This window comes from Dipodomys spectabilis, unplaced genomic scaffold (assembly GCF_019054845.1).
Source record: "Dipodomys spectabilis isolate Male_0828 unplaced genomic scaffold, ASM1905484v1 ptg000148l, whole genome shotgun sequence".
NCBI lineage: Eukaryota > Metazoa > Chordata > Mammalia > Rodentia > Heteromyidae > Dipodomys > Dipodomys spectabilis.
Window position 1 is genome coordinate 3,984,096 of NW_024870825.1, and position 19,183 is coordinate 4,003,278.

Sequence of the window (19,183 nt, forward strand, 5' to 3'; positions counted from 1 at the left end):
CCTATGGTTTTAATTGCTCTTGCTGATTGCCATTTTGCAATGGTTTCTTATTTACCATTTCACTAAATTTGCTAAAAGATGTCAAATGCAAAGGCATTGAAACCTGTTTTTCAGCTATGCCTGCTATAGGTTTGCCCTCCGTTTCTTGTTTTGTCTTCTGTGCATTTCTCTCTCTCTCTCTCTCTCTCTCTCTCTCTCTTTCATCAGTTGGTCATGGGGCTTTAACTCTGGGCCTGGGTGCTGTCCCTCAGCAATTCAGCTCAAGGCTACCACTTGAGCCACAGCACCGCTTCGGGTTTTCTGGTGGTTTATTGGAGACAAGAGTCTCACGGACTTTCTTGCCTGGGCTAGCTTTGAACCATGATCCTCAGATCTCAGCCTCCTGATTAGCTAGATTACAGGCATGAGCCACCAGCGCCTAGCTCTGTGCATCTCTTACATGTGGTTGTTTCCCATAGTTCTTATTTTTACTCTTTTTGATTTACTTTCTGTAGGAAATACTAGCTATGGCCATTACTGAAAGCTCTAAAGTCTTTTTTATTGAGTAGGAAGCTTTCAAAGACAATAGCCTACTTGATTCTGACTTATATATTGCACATGTATTACAAATTCAAAATCTCCTTATATCGAAACTTAGCCTTCTCCCTTAAATCTAGCCCTCCTAATGTATTTAGTATCTTAAAAAAAAATAGCACCGTTTCTGTGACCACCTAGTCTCCCACATACTCTCTTTACTATCCTCACAACTAATTATATTTAATATATTCTCACAATTCTGTCCATTAACGAGCTCTCAAACCTTTGTTCCTCAGTGGCTTAAGGAATCCCTGCTGGCATCATTTCTCATTACTTCTCCTCCAATCCCCACCACCTTCTAGATATAAGGATCTTGAAGTTAAAAACTACCACCACCACCACCACCACCACCACCACCACCACCACCACCAAAACCTCTTACTCCTCATACCATTCTCACTAGGATTCTTTTAATCACTTTTTCTACCTGTTATTCCTATTTATTTCTAAGAACCTAATGAGTGCCTTTAGTCTAAGAAGCCTTCTCTAAAGGATTCAGATCTCACTTTTAGCCATAGTACTTTTAGTCTCTGAAAAATTGGTGGATAATTACCCCAAACTGCCACTTGTAATACTGTGACATATGAATCTAGAGCTTTCTGACTCTCCAATAATACTGTGAACTCTTCAGTTTCATGAGGAAATGGTATTATTTTTAGGCAGTTCTTTCATTGTGTTGCAGATTCAAGGTTTTGAATCAAAGAACATCCAGACATATATTTAAGCAACCTCACAAATAAAATTCAAATGCTAAATATATAAGTTCAAAACTATGTTACACCTAGTATCATTTTATTGCCCCAAATAACTAAACAGCATGTAAATATGCACATTAATGCCAAATACTAAATTTCAAAATAATTAGCCATTCTTATATGAGATTCTTAAGTAAAGGTCTTGACTGATAACAATTTCATTTTCTCTATTTGAAAGTAGAATTAACTAACAGAATCATTCCATGCTTTTCCACGCATTGTTTAACCTTCTCCTGTAATTCTGAACAAATCTCAAACTGAATACAGATGAGTTCAGAGAATGAACTCTAACATAAAGTATACACAGTCCAGATATTTTGCTAAGAGCTTGGCATTATTCCCTAACTGAAATGAACAGGTCCTTATCAAATCTCACATGGAAGATGATTCCCCAAGAGCAGTGTTGATATATGTGGGCGTGTGTGTGTGGTATTGGGGGTCCTCATGAGTACACTAAGCAATTTTTTATAGGAATGGATGAGCTAGTTGCAGCTGTCTCTTTTTCATGCTGTCACTCCACTTCTACTTTTTATTGTGAGTTGAAACATCATAAGGCCCTTTCCAGAGGTAGTTGTTCTACCTGGACTTCTCAGATTTTGGAATGTAAGCTGAAATGTCTTGACCTGGTCTCAACTATTGTGCTATAGCAACAAGGAAAAAAAAAGGCTAAAACAACCTCTAAACACTGTTACTACCACATTGTACACAACATCCATGATGCCTCACTATTATACCTATCACTAACAAAAACCGCTTGCAATTGAAATGTCATCCTTTGTTTAGAAGACAGAACAAGATATGAACCTATGAAGATATGGGGAGGGAAATGGATTGTCTCAGAATTCTAACTGAGGAAATATTATATATGATCTGAAAGGATTGAATGCCACTTAGTTCTGAGGAGTTTTAATAAATAGCTCTCTTAGGTTAAAAAAAATCTTTAGGTTGTCTAGTCTAGTCTGAAGACTCAAGAGAATGAATGAACAAAATATGAGTTAATTCTTGATGACAGGTTTCCTTTTTCCCACCCTCCTATTCTTTTTTATAACAAGTGCTGGATGGAGACTGAATCCAGGACCCAAGGTTTGTCAGGCAACTGTTCTACTCTTGAGCTACTTCTAGCCCTTTGTTTCTATATTTAATTTTTAAGATGGGACCTTGTTTACTTTTGTTTAAATTGGTCTCAAACTCAAGATCCTTGTACTTTTACCTCCTGAGTAGGTTGGAATACAGGCAGAATTAACATATCCTACAAGTTTTATTCCTTGGAGACAACTGTGAAATCCATGTATGTTTTTTTTCTAATTTCTGTTTTTCCATCAGTTCTCTATACTTCTTTTTAATGTTCATTTTTTTCTCTTTATTGGGAACCCTTCTAATTACAGACGAGATGGGAATAAATAAAAAATAAGTGTTAGAGTAGTTAAAATAGTTCAATAAGGATAAATGTCTAGACTCTTCTGTTGTCAGCCTCCTGGTGAGAAGTGTGTGTTAGGACCCCAAATCTCTGGTTAGAGAGAGCTGAAACAATTCTCTATTGTTTGGCTGCCATCTTACTTCCTTATGTCTAGATTCTTTTTTTTTTTTTTTGTCAGCCATGGGGCTTGAACTCTGGACCTGGCACTGTCTCTTAGCTCTTCAGCTCAAGGCTAGACCTCTACCATTTGAGCCACAGCGCCATTTCCAGAAGCAATTTACATAGTGAGTGTTCTAAAGCAACTGCAGTGATATTGATAGGCGATGACATGAAATAAGACAAAGGAGTAGGAGGCCATTGATACCTTAGTGGGATTTAAATGAACAAATATAAGTGAGGCACAATGAAAAAAACTAAAGGAAAATTATCATTAGCAACACTCTAATTGTCATGGGGCAATGTAAATTATATAGTACAAATAAGTACAAATTATAATACACTATACACAGGAGAAATTACATCTGACTTAAGGTATGCATTCTAAACACTTCACAGAAAATATAAAAAATTAAGGACAAGAGTAAATTATTTGCCTTATAGTCAGTTACTGTACTAAGTAACATCACAAATTTAATGGGCAGAGTTTGGTAGAGGTGTGTAGAATGTCTGTACATAAGCAAAATAGTAGTTGTAGCTAGGATTTAATTTGATGGGTTATTATTTTGTTAAGATGCTCTGATCTGTGGAATCACATTTATAAGTAAATGGATAGGCTGATTCCTATCATAGCATGTAACATCTGGACTTTAACCTCTCTTCTTCCCACAACTCTCAAACATACCTAAAACAGGAATCACTGACATGTAACAGAACTACATGAAGTAAATTGTAACAGACTGTTCATAGTAGTTTATAAATAGTACTTCTATAATGTCAGATCATTGCTTGTGGATCCTTAACTCATCTATCAAATATCTTAGATGGCCAGTTATTATGTATGTCACTAGAGAGAAAACAGTAATCAGGAACCGTGACCTAGTTCTCCTTATAGAAAGATCCAATTAACTTAGTGAGAGAATGCAACTTGCAGCAAATTATAATAGAATGTTTAAAGAACTTGAAAGTAAAACTACTGATCACCAATGTAGTACAGAGCCTCCTAATACCTAGGCTAGTGAGCCGTTTTCTTGAAGGAAGGTGAGAGAGTAAGTAGGTAAGTTGAAGACACATATTGATGGAAGAGTAGAAGAGGATAGGAAGCAGCTGCTAGGTAATAGACACTCCATGGTCTGGTGAGAGATAACAGTATATGAAATATACAAGTGACTCCAGTTTTCCATTTCTACCTTTTTGTTCTCCTAGTAGAGCAAATATTGGGAAATAAGCCTAGACAAGGAAGTGCCTTGTTAAAGAACATTCAGGACAGACTCTACCTTAAAAGCAAGAGGAAAAGTAACAATTATGATAGATTTTAGAAAGAACAGTCTCAATGTAAGGTAGAAATTTGATTGGAAAGGGATAAAATAAAAGAAACTAGTTAGCAAAACTCTATGGTAATCTCAGGCTAGTTAAGATACTGGCCTGAACTTAAAAGTACTTCAAGTGGAAAAGAATAAAACAGATTAGATTTTTAAGGGTTTAACGGCTGATTCAAAGAGTGAAAGGAAAGAGAATTTAAAAATGTCTTGATTGGGCAACTGGGAAATAGTCAATCATTTGGATCCTAAACACACAGAGATAATTCAAAGGGCAAAGATAATTCAAAGTGCTAACTGCAGGAGAGAGATCTGAGGACCAATGAAAAGACTAACAATTTGCCAACAAATTTCAGAGACATTTAGAAAGTAAAACCAGTAAGATTTGGTACCTGGCAAAATGTGATGTACAGTATATAAGGAAAGGAAGGAGTCAGAGATGCCTTTCAAGTTTCTGACTTGGGATTCTGTGAATGTCCCCGTGGTGCACTGTTCAATGGCCATGAATTCCTCCTATCCTGGCACACACACTTCCTTACATTGTGACCCTGTCATTCCTTCCATGTAGAGAGGGGGTCTATTCCCTCATCTTTGAAACATGGACATAGCTTGTGACTTGCTTTGACAAGTACTACATGATGGAAATGACACAAGTGATTTTCAAGGCAAGACCACAAAGCTAAACCTCGTTAAGCTTTTGCTTTCCTGAAGCACTGTCCCAAGACTATTGTGAAGTCTGTAGTCTACTGAAAGCGAGAATTCACAAGAACAACTACGTGGTCAGAGCTACCCACTATAAATGATGATTCTCTTATACTTTGCAATTCAGCTGACTAGCCCCAAAGTTGATAAAGGAGGCCAGAGAAATAGGAGCAATGCTCCCCTGACACACAGAAGGGTGAAAAAAAACAAAACAAAACTTTTAAGCTACTAAATTATTTTTTTTTATTGGGGAGGAAGGTCTATACAGTGACACCAATTTTCAAAGAGTCAAATTAGGGAAAGGCAGCTTGTTAGGGGAGCGATATCCCAGTAAATTTCCAGATTTACCAAGTCCGTGTACGACACAACTACATTGGGATATTCATTAGAGACTTAAAAGAAATTGAATTTTGGACAAGTAGCCAAAAATAAAAAAATAAAAAAGGGATACTTTGAAAACTCCTTCAGACATGATTGCACAGGACTAGGGTACTTTTAAGTCCTAACTCCTCCAAACCTTCGATGTATCCATTAAAGTCAAGTCGTGTGGGGAGAAAACTTTTCTGCCCATCTCAACAAAGAATGAAAGAATGAAGCTGGAGCACAGTGCCTCACATGTTACCATTCACACCGCAGAGGAGTTCGTACGTGGCCTACAAACTCCTTATAAGTTAACTTTAGGGAGGGAGGGGAGTCGATCTTCCTGTTTCAAAGATTAAGAGCACAGGGATGTGCTAATGGAGAAAATCGAAATAAAACCAACCAACCAACCAGGAAGGGGGCTAAAGGAACACAGGAATTGCTCGAACGGACCAAAAGCGTGAGGACCTTTCCTTTAAGATGCAGAGGCCTTGTAGGGATGGGCGCAGGGTGTCTTTCTGCCCAATTTAAAAGAAACCTCCACTCCCTTTCCAGTTTCATGGCCCCCACCCCGCCCCGCCGTGGTGATGAGGGCCGTGGAAGAGACCAGGTCCGCAGACGGCCAGACCCTCAGCCCGAACTACAGCCACGTCGCCCGGCGCCAGGGCCCGGCCCGGAAGCCCGGCCCCTCCCACCCCCCACCCCCGGTGCGGCTCCCACGCGGGACGCCATCTGCCGGCCTCCTCCTGTCCGGGCCTCCGGGTGACCGACACTCACCGCCTGAAGCACAGTCGCCAACAACAACCGCAACCCACACGCCGGCCCGAGCCACCCGCCCTGCCCGGCCGCCATCGCTCTCAACTATCGTCAACCTCGGGGATGCGCTGAGGACCCCAGAGCTAAGGGGTGTCCCTTCCAGAGCCTGACTCGAAACAGGACGCCCAAGGCCGCTGCCATCGACTAGGTTATTCAGGAGAGACACACATTAACCAACGGAATGTAAGAACTTTGGGGTGGTGGGATGCAAAAACAGTCGTCGGGGGCTTTCAATTACTCAAATCAGGCACTTTCCTAAATTCCCCATTCTTGCGCTTGCTTGAACTCCTTCCTTTCATTCACGACATTTCGTCAGGCAGCCACGAAGCCCCGCCTCCTCCAGTTTCAGCCCTGCCTCTTTCTCTAATTTGAGCCAATCGCATGTCGCTTTGGTTGAGCCCGGTGGAAAAGGAACCCAACCGTAAACCGAACTCTGAGCGGAACGCCTGGGGTTCTTGCAACCAATGAGCAGCACCGACTCGGAGAGGGGGGGTGGAGCCTGTGGTTGCCGAGCAGCGTACGTAGATGCGCGCGCGTGGTGGCCGCGGGGGATGGGAAAGGGGCGGGGCCGAGGGCGGCGCAGCCGCAGCCGCAGCGCTGGTGGAGGGGCGCGCGTCCGCCTGCCGTGGAAGGTGGGAAGGCAGCCGGCGAGGAAGGCGGGCGGGCCGTCGGACGTACTGGGGTCGAGAACTGAAGCAGTTGAGGCAGCCGACGGAGCCCGGCAGCCTCCTCCTCGCGCTGTGTTTGCTGCGCGGGCTCTTGAAGGAGGGGGTGGCAGCTGAGTCGGCCGGGCAGAAGCGGACGCCGGCGGGGTCGGTGCTGGCGCCTGGGGGCGGGGGACCGGAGAGGCGAGAAGGGGGGTCGCTGCGGCGGTGCGCTGCCCGGCGTGTCCTCCTCGCCCCTCTCCCGGCTCGGCGGGCCCGGGGCCCCGCTGCCCGCCCCCCCAACCCCCCCGCGGTATGTCTTGATCCCGAGCGGCGGGTTTCATGGGGCTCCTCAGGATTATGATGCCGCCCAAGTTGCAGCTGCTGGCGGTGGTGGCCTTCGTGGTGGCGATGCTCTTCCTGGAGAACCAGATCCAGAAACTGGAGGAGTCCCAGTCGAAGCTAGGTGAGGGGCTGAGTGGGTTTTGGATGGGACCGGGTCCGGGAAGAGTGGGCGTTCGTGTCCCGTGGGGTCTGGTTCCAGGGGAGGGGGGGGGCTGAGGTTGGCGCTGGGGGAGCATCTAGAGCGCGCGCTCCGGCCCCCGGCCGGATCGAGCCCGGGCGGCGTTCGCAGCCCGCCGGGTCACGGGCCCGAGGTGGCAAGGGTCGCCCCCGAAGTAGCCGTTCCGTGGGGAGGGGAAGGGGAAGCGCGAACTCTGGAGAGCTAGCTGGTGCTTCTGTACTCCTCCAGAAAGCCGTGGGAGAAAGGCTCGGAACGCCCCAGGGGCTCGCGTGTTCCCGGAGCATTCCAAAGGGGGAGCTCGGCGGGGGTCAGGGAGGGCGGGGGAGCGGTATTCGAACTCGAGGTCTGGACACCTTGGGTAGAGAATTTCGCGGGGGGGGGGGTGGTTGGCGGGAAGGTGAACGGTGGAACGGATGCCCGGGAATGGTTGGAGATGCCGGGAAGGCTGGGGAGCGAGAGGAGGAACTGCACTTGCATTTATTATTAACTGGAGTTGGGCTCTTGCGTTGAGTGGGGGGGGGGGGGGGGGGGGGAAGGACCTTACCGGCTGGCGGTGGAGCTGGGCTGGGCAGGTGGGACTGGGGAGCCAGGGGAAAGCTTTCCCGGCACGGCGAGGCATCCGGGATCGAAATGCCTTCTCGGTGGCGCTGGACTGATGGTTAATGTGGGTTTCAGAATCGGGTTGTGTCTGCGCGCTGCTTCGCGGCCGTGTTTGTAGTAGTGAATTTAAAAGAGGAAGGCACACACTGAGACGAGGGGTTTCTAGTGAGATGACGTTTGCGGCAGCAAAAACACTGTACGGAGAGGTAGCCATATGGCCAAGTACCTTAAGCAGTTAACCATGTCTCAATGAGGGAAGGGATCGGAGAGGCAAAGAGTTGGAGTGTGACATTGTGAAAGCCCACAAGAAGGCACAAACAGCAAGGGTGTTCAGAGTAGTGGAGAACTTGGGCCTTTAGCGTGGTGCAGATGAAGACGTGAAGTTTCAGAGTTGACAGTAATGCATTTTGATTTAAAATGTTCACGATCCTTAGGAATCTGCCCAAGAGTATGTAATGTGAGTATGGAAACGTCATGTGAAGTGTTTTCTGCAAACACGTTCACCTCACCATCATCTTCAACACCTTTTGGAAAGCAAGCAAAAGAAAAAGTACCTTTAAGCAGTGTGGAGAAGAGCTAGTTGTTGCTGTAGATGCATTGTTATTTAAGTAGAGTAGCTGATAAGCTGTAGTTTTTTAGGCATTGAGGAAAGCTTTGGAAACATTGTATTAAAGAACACCCAAAGAGAAACTAAAGATACTCTCAATTCTCAGTTCTAAAGTAAACTTTGAAGAGCTCTCAATTTATTTATTATAAACATTTATTTATTAATATTCATTTAATGATGAACTTGGATGTTGAACAAAATGCTTTTTCATTTGGAACCATTTATGCAGTATTGGATCATTTTCTAGCCTCTATGATCAAGCTTTACAAGAAGAAAGTGATTCATCTTAAAAGTTGCAAGTAACTTAAAATAAAAATTTGTAATTTTTATTGTATTGCTATTTGTATTTCTTTAGAGTTAGTTTCTTAGATTCATTATAGTAGGTTGAAATGACTTAAATTGTTTCGTCCCTAACATTTTTTTCCCCTGTAGTACTTGCAAGTGATTTTCATAGACACAACTTGAATAATTTTATAAAGTATCTAAAGACATATAATGCCACAGGTTGAATGAACATAATGGCTGGGAGTGTGGCTTAGTGGTGAAGTGCTTGCTTAGCATGCAGGAAGCCCCGGGTTCAATTCCTCATCACCACATTAACAGAAAAATCCAGAAGTAGTGCTGTGGCTCAAGTGGTAGAGTGCTAGCCTTGAGCAAAAGAAGCTCAGGTATAGTGCCCAGGCCCTGAGTTCAAGCCCCAGGACTGGCAAAAAAAAATAAAAAAAAAATATATATATGTTATACATGAAAGAAAATTCCATTGGGACTATTAAGAATCAAAACAAATAGTTACATAAAAAACAGTAAATATGCATCAAAATAATTCTGAAAAATAATTCAGGACCAGTTGTGGGGGGTGATTGCCATAATCCTAGTTATCAGGTGTTAAAGCAGGATTACCATGGTGTGTTCAAGGCCAGCCGGGGAATACATATCAAAAAGCTGTCTCTAAACAAAAAAGTCCTAAAAAAAAGAACTCAAGTGCAAAATACCTATAAATGTTTTACATCTGAAGGTACAAGCAAAATGACAAAATGTATAGCTTTATATTAATTCAGTCTTTAATTTTTTTCTTAAGGTGGGGAGTGGTAAATTATGGTGGGATGTGATTGGGTCTTGTAATCTTTGGGCTGGCCCATAATTCCTAGCCTGTAGTGAGTTCCAATGAAAAGGGACATTGCCCATTAGTAATTTGACCCCTTAGTAAAGAAAGGCAGAAGGCATGTTTTGATAACCAGAATCTTTTCACTAGACTCTTTTAATCTGTGATACTTTTATGCAGTCTTCCAAGCATGCAATAAAAAGCTCTGTTTGTAGAAATAAGATATTGAGATTATATAATTTTCCCAAGACCTTATTACTTAATAAGTACCATAGCCAAGGCTGGAATCAGGTATGTCTGATTTCAAGTGGAAGGCTCCTTAAATTATGCCACTCTGACTGAGATTTTTATATTGAGCTGACTTGAAGATTTCTGTTTGAATAGAATTTTTAAGTAGTAATACCAAAGAATGAGTATCATTTTGAGAAAATTCACTTCCTATCACAAATTGGTTTAGTGTAATGTCTCACCTTGTTTATATCCATACAATGAGCAAAATTATATTATTCAAAGAAATGACTGAGGGCTGGGAAGGTGGCTCAGTGGTAGAGTGCTTGCCTTGCATGCCTGAGGCCCTGGGTTCGATTCCTCAGCACCACATAAGCAAAAAGAAAAAAAAAGCTGGAAGTGGCGCTGTGGCTCAAGTGGTAGAGCGTTTGCCTTGAGCTGAAGAGCTGAGGGACAGCGCCCAGGCCCAGAATTCAGGCCCCATGACCGGACCCCAAAAAAAAAAAAAAAAAGAAATGACTGAAATAGCTTATTTTGGCTAACAGAGAAGAAAATTTTTGATTGTTTTCTATAAGTGTAAAATTATAAAGTTAAGTGTTTTTGTTTGGCCTTAAAATAAAAAAGAGGTATTGAACATTTTGTCATTAACGGTTGCTTTTGTTGCTTTTTGGTTTTCTGCTATAGTGGATTACAGAGGACTGTATTGTCTGATAATGTCTTTAATGCACCTTGATTAAGGCATTAAAAGACAAAAGTATATTCATAGTGAGACCTGTAATTGAAGTAGGTACATGCATTGGCCATTTGAAAAATTAAATATATAGATAAGAATCTCTAAAAACTCCAACATTAGTTTCCTGTTACATAAATTCTCTCTTCCCCTCTTCTCCTCTCTCCTTTTGAGCTGGTACTGAGGCTTGAACTTAGGTCCTGGAACTCCTGCTCATAGCTAGCACTCTACCCTTTGAGCCACACTTTCAGTTCTGGATTTTTGCTGGTGAACTGGAGACAAGTCTATTAATTTTATTGATTAATTTTTAATTAACTTATTAAAATTATTTTTATTAATTTATTGTTTTTACTCATTGCATTTGCTGTTCTTATTTATTATGCTTGTACTGGGGCTTGAATTCAGATCCTGGGTGTTTGCTGTCCCTTAGCTATTTTACTCAAGGCTGGTGCTGTTCCACTTGAGCCACCCCTCTGCGTCTGGCTTTCTACTGGTTAAATGAGGATAAGAATCTCATGGACTTTTGTACCCCAGCCTGCTTTGACTCACAGTCCTCAGATCTCAGCTTCCTCTGAGTAGCTAGGATTGTAGATGTGAGCCACCAGCACTTGGCGATGAGTCTCTTGGATTTGTTTGTCCAGCTGTCTTTTTCTTTTTGTTTTCTTTTTTGTTTAAGACATATATGAGATTGTGTTATACATATTTTTCTGATATTTTCTTTTTTGCATTTAATATCATAGGCATCTTTCTAGTAGATATAAATTTGATTCATTCTAATAGCAGTAAAGAAGTCTAAATTATGCATGTACCACAAAATGTAAACCATTGTGATGGAAATAGAAATTTAGTTTGTGTTCAGACACCCTCGGCTCGTACCACCCATCTTTTTAAAGTTATTTATCTTTCTTGGTATTGTAAATGTTATAAAACCATACTTAAAGGTCTGTTTAGGCCTTATGCATTGATACCATTTTTCACTAAGACATTTCTATATGTGGGATTGCTGGGACAAAGGATTCATAATTTTATGATTTAGTAGATTTGAAAATCTTTTACTTTCTAGTTTTTTTTCTAAAGGTTAGAGTAATCTGCATACCAGCATACATTCAGGAACAGTGGGAACTCTCAGCTTTTAACTTTTGCCACTCTGAAATTGTGAAATATGTTGCTAAACGAATTCATATTTCCTTAATTTCTAGTTAGGTTATATTTGTTCACATTTACTGCTTTATACTTGTTAATTCATTTTCTATTTTTATATTAGGTATTTTATTGATTTTTAGTTGCTTGTATTTTTAAAAGGTTAAAGTTAATAGTTCATCTAATATATATAAATATATATATACACACTATCTTTCTCCATATTTCTTACTTGTCTTTCAATTATGACATGTCTTGCTTGTACAGAAGGTTTAAAATTTATACAGATTTATGAACTGAGGCCAGTAAGTTTCATATGTTGCTTAAGACTTTCCTGAATGAAGAGTACATATATTCTCTATATTTAATATTTTGATTTATTTTATATATTTGTAAAGCTCTATAAATCATGCATATATTTATAGACATTTATTGTAATTTATTTCCTGGAATACTCACATGACAAAGAGTATATTAGAAAACAATCCATCTTTTCTCTTTATGGTAATTATTTTCCTTATATATTGTTTTCATATGTTCTTTGATTTTATAGTGATTGTATTCCACTAACCAAAGATTCTTTTTAAAGTTTATTATCTTTAAGTAGCTGTACAAAAGGTTTCAATTCAGCATGTCAGTTTATTAAGTACAATGCATCTTAATCAATGTTACTCCTTCATTCTCTCCTATTTATCCCAGTTCCACCCACTCTATCATGTTAACCTTTGTTCCATTTTCACATACATATGTTGTTATGACTATATTCACATACCATTCCTCTTTCCATTTTTCTGCCTTTTCCTCCTGAGCTTACCTCCCTCAAATAAAACACATTTTGCACATTTTGGCTTCCTTAACCAGAGAGAGATTTTTTGTGTGTGTGTGCTTTAAGAGCCCATTTAGATAGTTTTCCAGCCAGCCATAAATACTTTGAAATTATATGCACACATTTCATCAGATTTGTGGAAGAATATGTGATTCTCTTAATGGTTAAAAAAAAAATATCTCTATATATAAACAGATACAGAGTACAGTTTGAAGGTCCCTAGTTGAAAAATCTTCAATCTGACACACTGTCAAATCAAGGTTTTTTTTTTTTTTTTGTGCAGTTGTAGGATGTATGAATAAAATAATTCTGCTGCTGATTTCATGATGTTTATTTTCAAAATAAACCCACTAAAAGTATTACATAGAATTACATTTGGGTTATATGTATAAGGTATATGTGAAACAGTTTGTGTTTAGATTTGGGTTCCATTTTCAAGATATCTTTCATGTGAACATTTCTAAATCACACACACACACACACACACACACACACACACACACACACACACACACACACACAAAAATTCTAAAATTTGAAAGACTTGTAGTTCTAGGAAGCTCCCACCATGATGTACTTCTGCTTTACTACAAATCCCCAAGCAATGGAGCCAGCTGATCACTGACTGGACCAAAGTCTTTCCTCCCTTGGTTATCTCAATTTTTTTTCTTGTCTCTCAGCAATGAAAAGCTGACTAAATTGGGATTTGTTGGAAACTTTTTAAGAGTTCTCTGTTTATAGACTTTATTACATTTAGAAATTTAGGTTCATTATTTTTTTCAACTAGTTTTGCTGTGCTCTTTCCTCAGTTAGGAACTCAAATTAAGCACATACTAAGCCAGATGGAATTGTACCACACGTCAGTGATGCTCTATTCAGTTTTTTTGTAGTCTTTCAAATTTATGTATTATCATGAATAACTTTTGTGGATATGTCTTCAATTTACTAATACTTTTACTCTATAATATGTAACCATAGAATAGTGGAGTAGCCCTGAGTTCAAACCCCAGGACAGGCAAAAATAAATAAAACACATTCCGTGTATTAACAAAAAAACAATACCCTACCCTCCATTTCAACAACTTGTTTGGCTCTTAAAAAATTATCTCCCAGTTTTGTTCTTACTTGCTTTTTATTGAAAATGGAAGATTGTTATGATATTTATTTTGATTTCCTTCTCTATTAATCTCATCATCTATGTCATTTCTGATTTGCTTTTCTGTTCATTATGGACCAAATTTTTCTTCTTCTTCTTTTTTTTTTTACAAATTACCAAGGCAATTTTTAACTGAATGCCAAACATTGTGAATTTTATCCTGTTCATTCTGAATATTTTCCTATTCCTACTACAGATTCTTAAGCTATGTTTTGTGACATGTACACGTTATCTAGAACCAGTTGGAATCCTTTGAGATTACTTTTAATTTTGTTAAAGTGGATTATAGTAGCTTTTACTCTTGGACTGATTTTGCTTTATTATAGAGACAGCACCTTTATAGTTTCCTTCAAAGCTTTCTGCCCAGTTCCCTGTATATTACAATTTTTCTTTTCATTTTGGCTGATGGGAACACTGGTTGAGTGAATCTGAAAGAATCTGAAAGAATAATTCACCTACACCTTTTGAACCATCTTTTGAGGCCTTGATTCCCTGATTGGGCTCTGCTAAAATTCTCTTTGAAGCTCCATCCTTCTCTGGAATCTGCCCAGCAAACTTAACTATCTTGTTCCATCCCCCAACATCTGATTCTAGGTCCTTAATTCAGTGAGCCTGTTGAACTCCTGAATTAAACTGAGCTCTTCTTGTGTGTATTGTAGCCTGGAAATTCTCTTCAGGGGTCATAGAACCCACCTCATTTTCTGAGTGATTATCATTCTGCACTAATTTGTCGTTTAATATCTAATGTCTTAAATCTGTTGTATGCTTATCCATTCTATTTTAGTTAGTGTAACTGTCCCTGTTACTCTGTCTTGCTTGGATGAATCTTTGTGTTTCCAAGTTGACTTAAATAAAAGAAGTAAACTTGGGCCACTTACTATATTTTACAACTGAAAACAGTAGCTGGGTGCAGGTGGCTGACACCTGTAACCCTAGCTGCTCAGGAGGCTGAGATCTGAGGATCATGGTTCTATCTCAGCCTGGGCAGAAAAGTCTGTGAGACTCTTATCTCCAATAAACTACTCTGAAAAAGCTGGCAGTGGTGCTGTGGCCCAAGTGGTAGGGCACTAGCCTTGAACACAGAGAAGCTCAGGGACAGTACCCCAGATGCTGAGTTCAAGCCCCAGGATGGGCAATAAATAAATAGTACTATAAATTGAAGGAACAAGTCATGATTTAGATTTCTCCACTTCTTCATAATCTTTACCTTGGTTTTGAGCTCAATTCCTTTGTTAGTTGACAACTAAAAGTTAGAGGCGAGGCTTATTCAGTATAGCTGGATCTCTTCCTTTCCCCATGATTGTTTCAAGTGAACTTAGGTTAATTCTTTTAAGTGCTACCAATTTTATTCTGACTTTAAGAAACCAAGTTTTATTATATTCATTTAGATGCAGCAGAGGCTTAGGCTCTTAATCTTAGACTCTTTCAGACTTGCCAGTGAAGCATTTGGCTCCCAGAAATGGTTTCTGCTTTTCCTGTAAAAATGTGATTATTGAGCTAATTGGTCCATCCTTGCTAGGTGTGGATGGATGGATAGTGCTCTTTAGAGACTTCTTTTCTGTTGTATTTTTATAATATCCTTATTCCAAGCTAAGTGATGGCAATACTAGTGAGGGATGGTTGGTCCTTGTGCTAATATAACCGGTATTTTGCAGAAAGTGCATGTAGTTGTTATAATTCTCAGGTGTCCAAATCTGTGATATGGATAGGTGTGATTCTTCTCTGTATGACTCTGGAGTAGCCAGGATTATGGGTGAGTGCCACCATGCTTGGCCATAATGACTTTGGAGTCCCATTAGATTTTAGTTGGGAAAGGGGAATTCTGTTGGAAACACCTTAAAAATGTGCTCATCGTGGTTATGGATTTGCGGTTAAGTCACTATTTAGGTGTACACTAACTCTAGGTATATTTATTTCTAATTATGATTGATTTGGGCTTAATGTTAGAAACATTGGCTTGTTGATAATCCAGTTTGCTGCTATGTATTTTCTATAGTTGGTAACAAAACAGTCTAAGAAATGGGCTGATATTCTAGTTTAACATTTTTCTGCTAAATTGCTTTGGAAATTTTGTATCACAATCTGCATAGCTTCTTTTTCAACAATGAGTTCTACAGCAAGTACCCAAGTGCAGAATTACTATTGTGTTTTCAAAATAATGCCAATAAGTGTTTTAGTTAATAATAACTTTAAAATGAGGCATTTAAAAATTAGCTCTGTAACATAAACATCATAATAAAAGTCGTCTTACAGTGATGAATTTTTGCTCAGTAAAGAAGCTACACATGTCTGTTGTTCTGTTAGTTTCCAAGATGCAATGTAAACATTTCAATGTCTTAAATATTCATTCAGTAGCAAATATACTCTTAATTTCAATATAAGCAGGTAAGGTGAAGCATGGCGTAAGATTGGGTAATCACCTTAAAATAAAATTGACAGTTCTAGTTGTTGTGGTATGTACCTACCCTAGTAATGGGGAGGCAGAGATGAAGGAAGGTGAGTTTAAGGCCCTCAGGGCTAGATCGTGAGTCATTGTTCCAACAAATTTTATTTATGCCAAACTGATTATTCAGCGGCAATTTTGATGCTACCATTCTTGATCAACTGATTTTGAAATGTAAAGTTATTCTATATTTTGATATTAAGAAACTTTTTGTAATTGCCAGTGTGTTAAATTTCAGTGTGGTTTCAGTGCTCTTTAAAATAAAACATACTCAACTCTTTCATAAAATGTTGGATATACACTCAGCAGAAAACTAAATTAGTTAACTCATTTTATCAGTTGAAGAGCTAATTAGAAAGTCTCGAGTTTCAGAGTAGATGATGGTTACTTCTGTAATTCCCAGCTACTTGGGAAGAAGAGGCAAGAGGATCAGCGTCTAAAAGTGATACCCTGTAGATAAACTAAAGCAAAACAAATTGGAGGGGTGGTTCAAGTGGCAGAGCGCTAGTTGGAGCCCTTGAATTCACATTAGTACTGTGCAGAAAGGGTGGGTTAGGCTAACTTGGCATGATCTTGAGGCATATTTAAATAGTTTCTTCATTTTCCTAAACAGGACAGAATAAAATCGTTTACCATTGTTTCTGGGACTTTTTTTTTAATCTTTGAAGGTTAAAAGAAAAAAAAAAGCAAACAAATGTGTGGTGGTAGTTTAGTGTCTTAGAGTAGTTTTCCCAGCAAGGAAGTTTAGAGGTGTTTGTGAACTTCTCACCTGATCCTAGGACTTGGTAGTGTCATTTAGGAATGATCCTGTCTGGGATAGTTAATAGATGAAATGTTATTGCATGCCCTTTTTCTTTTGTCCTAGGTTGGAATTTAGGATTAATTAATTCTGTAGCTATTTATAGTATAGTCTTCCTCATGACTTCAAGTTCCAGAGTTTTCCACTCTGACTTCCCTTTTATCTTGTTTTTGCCTGTCTTCACCTTTTGCCATTGGGCCTATTATTTACAAATGACACTTACAACAGACAATAATAAACTGACAAATACTTATTATGTAGCAAGCCTATTCTGTTTTATATTATGATTTCATTTAATATAAATAATGCTTTTCTTTAAAGTTTCCATAAAGATAAATGAACTTCAGATTAGATAATGTGAAAATGCTTAAAAACACTATTGTTGCTTGCAGTTGTTGTCGTGCTGCTGTAGACTGGATGAATGCCCATGTAGGAGTAGCATGTGCACAGGGTTCAGATAAGTCAAATGGTACTACATGAGGTTCAGAACTGACACTCAGGTGACCTGTTCTCTAATGAAAAGAGTAATAATCACTGGCAATTCTGTGACTTGTTTCTAAAGATAGTAATGATTGGTTTTCATATAATTTCCTAGAAAATACTTGTTTTTATTTTTAACATTACTGAACGTTCATTCCTACTAAGCCTTGCTAACCTGACAGTTAAATATAGACATTTTGAGCTGTGATGGGAATTATACATATGCGCACATATATATAGCTTCTTAATTGTTAGCATCAATAATAGCCAAATTAGTGAAGAAAGAAAGAACCCAAACCTGTTTCTCCATTTTTGAAAAGTTGTATGTGCTAATTTTTTTATGTTGTCAGTTTTCCCATGATGATTCACTGTCATATTCCCAAATGCAGAATAATATACAAGTATGTTCCACAGCCTTTATTTTGATTTAGGAAGTTCAGCTTTTCTTAACTTTTTTTGAAACTCATTACTGCATATTGAGTACAAAATTGAGGATAACAGAATTAGGAAACAATAATGAAGCTCTTATATGTGACCTAACCTTACTCCATTCTTATGTGAAATACAGCATTCTTTAGGTGAAAATGATGTCTTAATTTTTATTTCTGATTCATTTTTCTTCTTCCTCCTCCTCCTCTTCTTCTTTTTCTTCTTCTTCTTCATTTTTTTTTTTTTTTTTGCCAGTCATGGGGCTTGAGCTCAGTGGGCACTGTCCCTGAGCTTCTTTTGCTCAAGGCTAGCACTTTGCCATTTGAGCCACAATACCACTTCCAGCTTTTTCTGTTTGTGTGGTATTGAAGAATCGAACCCAGGGCTTCATGCATGCTAGGCAAGCACTTTACCACTAAGCCACCTACCCAGCCTTTATTTCAGTTTCAAAAGCTTAAGCATATGCTAGTCTAGCTTTGGAGAATTATCTTCTCAAACAAAGTGACCCTATAATTTTTTAGTAAAGTTTATTTTAAATATATAATTGTATAGGAGTATAGATAGTTCTTCTCAAATAAAGTGGACCTATAATTTTTTAGTAGATGAAGTTTATTTTAAATATATAATTGTATAGGAGTATAGGTAGTTTGCTTTGCTTTTCTATTTAAACAATGTCTTAAGACATCTTAGGACATTTTCTTATACACTGCATTGCCAGTTTAACTTGAAAACTTTCAGTCCATTGTCCAACCAAATATGCAAGATTATGTATCCTTATGAACAATTTTTCATGTACCAAAATTATACTAAATACTAATACTGGCACTTAGGGTAAATGTAAAAAATGAAGCAGAGAATGAAAGAAGAGGCTTTTTAAGCTTCAAAATAAGTGATAAGTGTGGGGCATTTTTGAAAAATGACCAGTTAGTGGGAAAATAATGTTTCTGTCTTCAAACAGAAAATCCTCTGAAAGACAATGCTAAATGCAATGAACCCCATGACATGGACACACAAGGATTTTTTTTACTCATTCCTTATTGTCCATAGTGTACTACATACAATTTTGCAGAACAAAATGAATTATATGCACTGCTAGTGAAATCAACAACTGCCAAAATCTTGCCTAGTATATTAATTACTTCTGCATAACCATTACTAAAATACTTGAGAGCACGACTTAAGGAAGCATTCATTTCATGATTTCAGAGATTTTTGGTTTGTAGGCCTTGGCATAGCCTAGGTATATGATGAGGTAGAATATCACAGTGGCGGGAGCCTGTGGAGTAGGAGGCTCTTCGGCTCATGAAGAACAGCAAGCTGAGTGAGATAAAGGACAAGACTGGGCCCAAGTATAAATTTCAAAGGCATGGCTCTA

At 39.0% G+C, this 19,183-nt stretch overlaps 2 protein-coding genes across 3 annotated transcripts in view; one reads left to right on the forward strand and one right to left on the reverse strand.

Moving 5' to 3' along the window:
- Selenof (selenoprotein F) overlaps positions 1-6,176 on the reverse strand; it is a 47,804-nt gene extending 41,628 nt beyond the window's left edge. The window contains exon 1 of the mRNA XM_042692340.1: positions 6,063-6,176. Coding sequence (XP_042548274.1) covers positions 6,063-6,137 — 75 coding nt within the window. The 5' untranslated portion in view covers positions 6,138-6,176. The remainder of the gene's footprint in view (positions 1-6,062) is intronic.
- Positions 6,177-6,674: 498 nt separating this feature from the next.
- The window catches only part of Hs2st1 (heparan sulfate 2-O-sulfotransferase 1), a 136,430-nt gene continuing 123,921 nt past the window's right edge, over positions 6,675-19,183 (forward strand). For both annotated transcript variants that reach the window (XM_042692279.1, XM_042692280.1), the window contains exon 1: positions 6,675-7,211. In XM_042692279.1, coding sequence (XP_042548213.1) covers positions 7,088-7,211 — 124 coding nt within the window. In that variant the 5' untranslated portion in view covers positions 6,675-7,087. The remainder of the gene's footprint in view (positions 7,212-19,183) is intronic.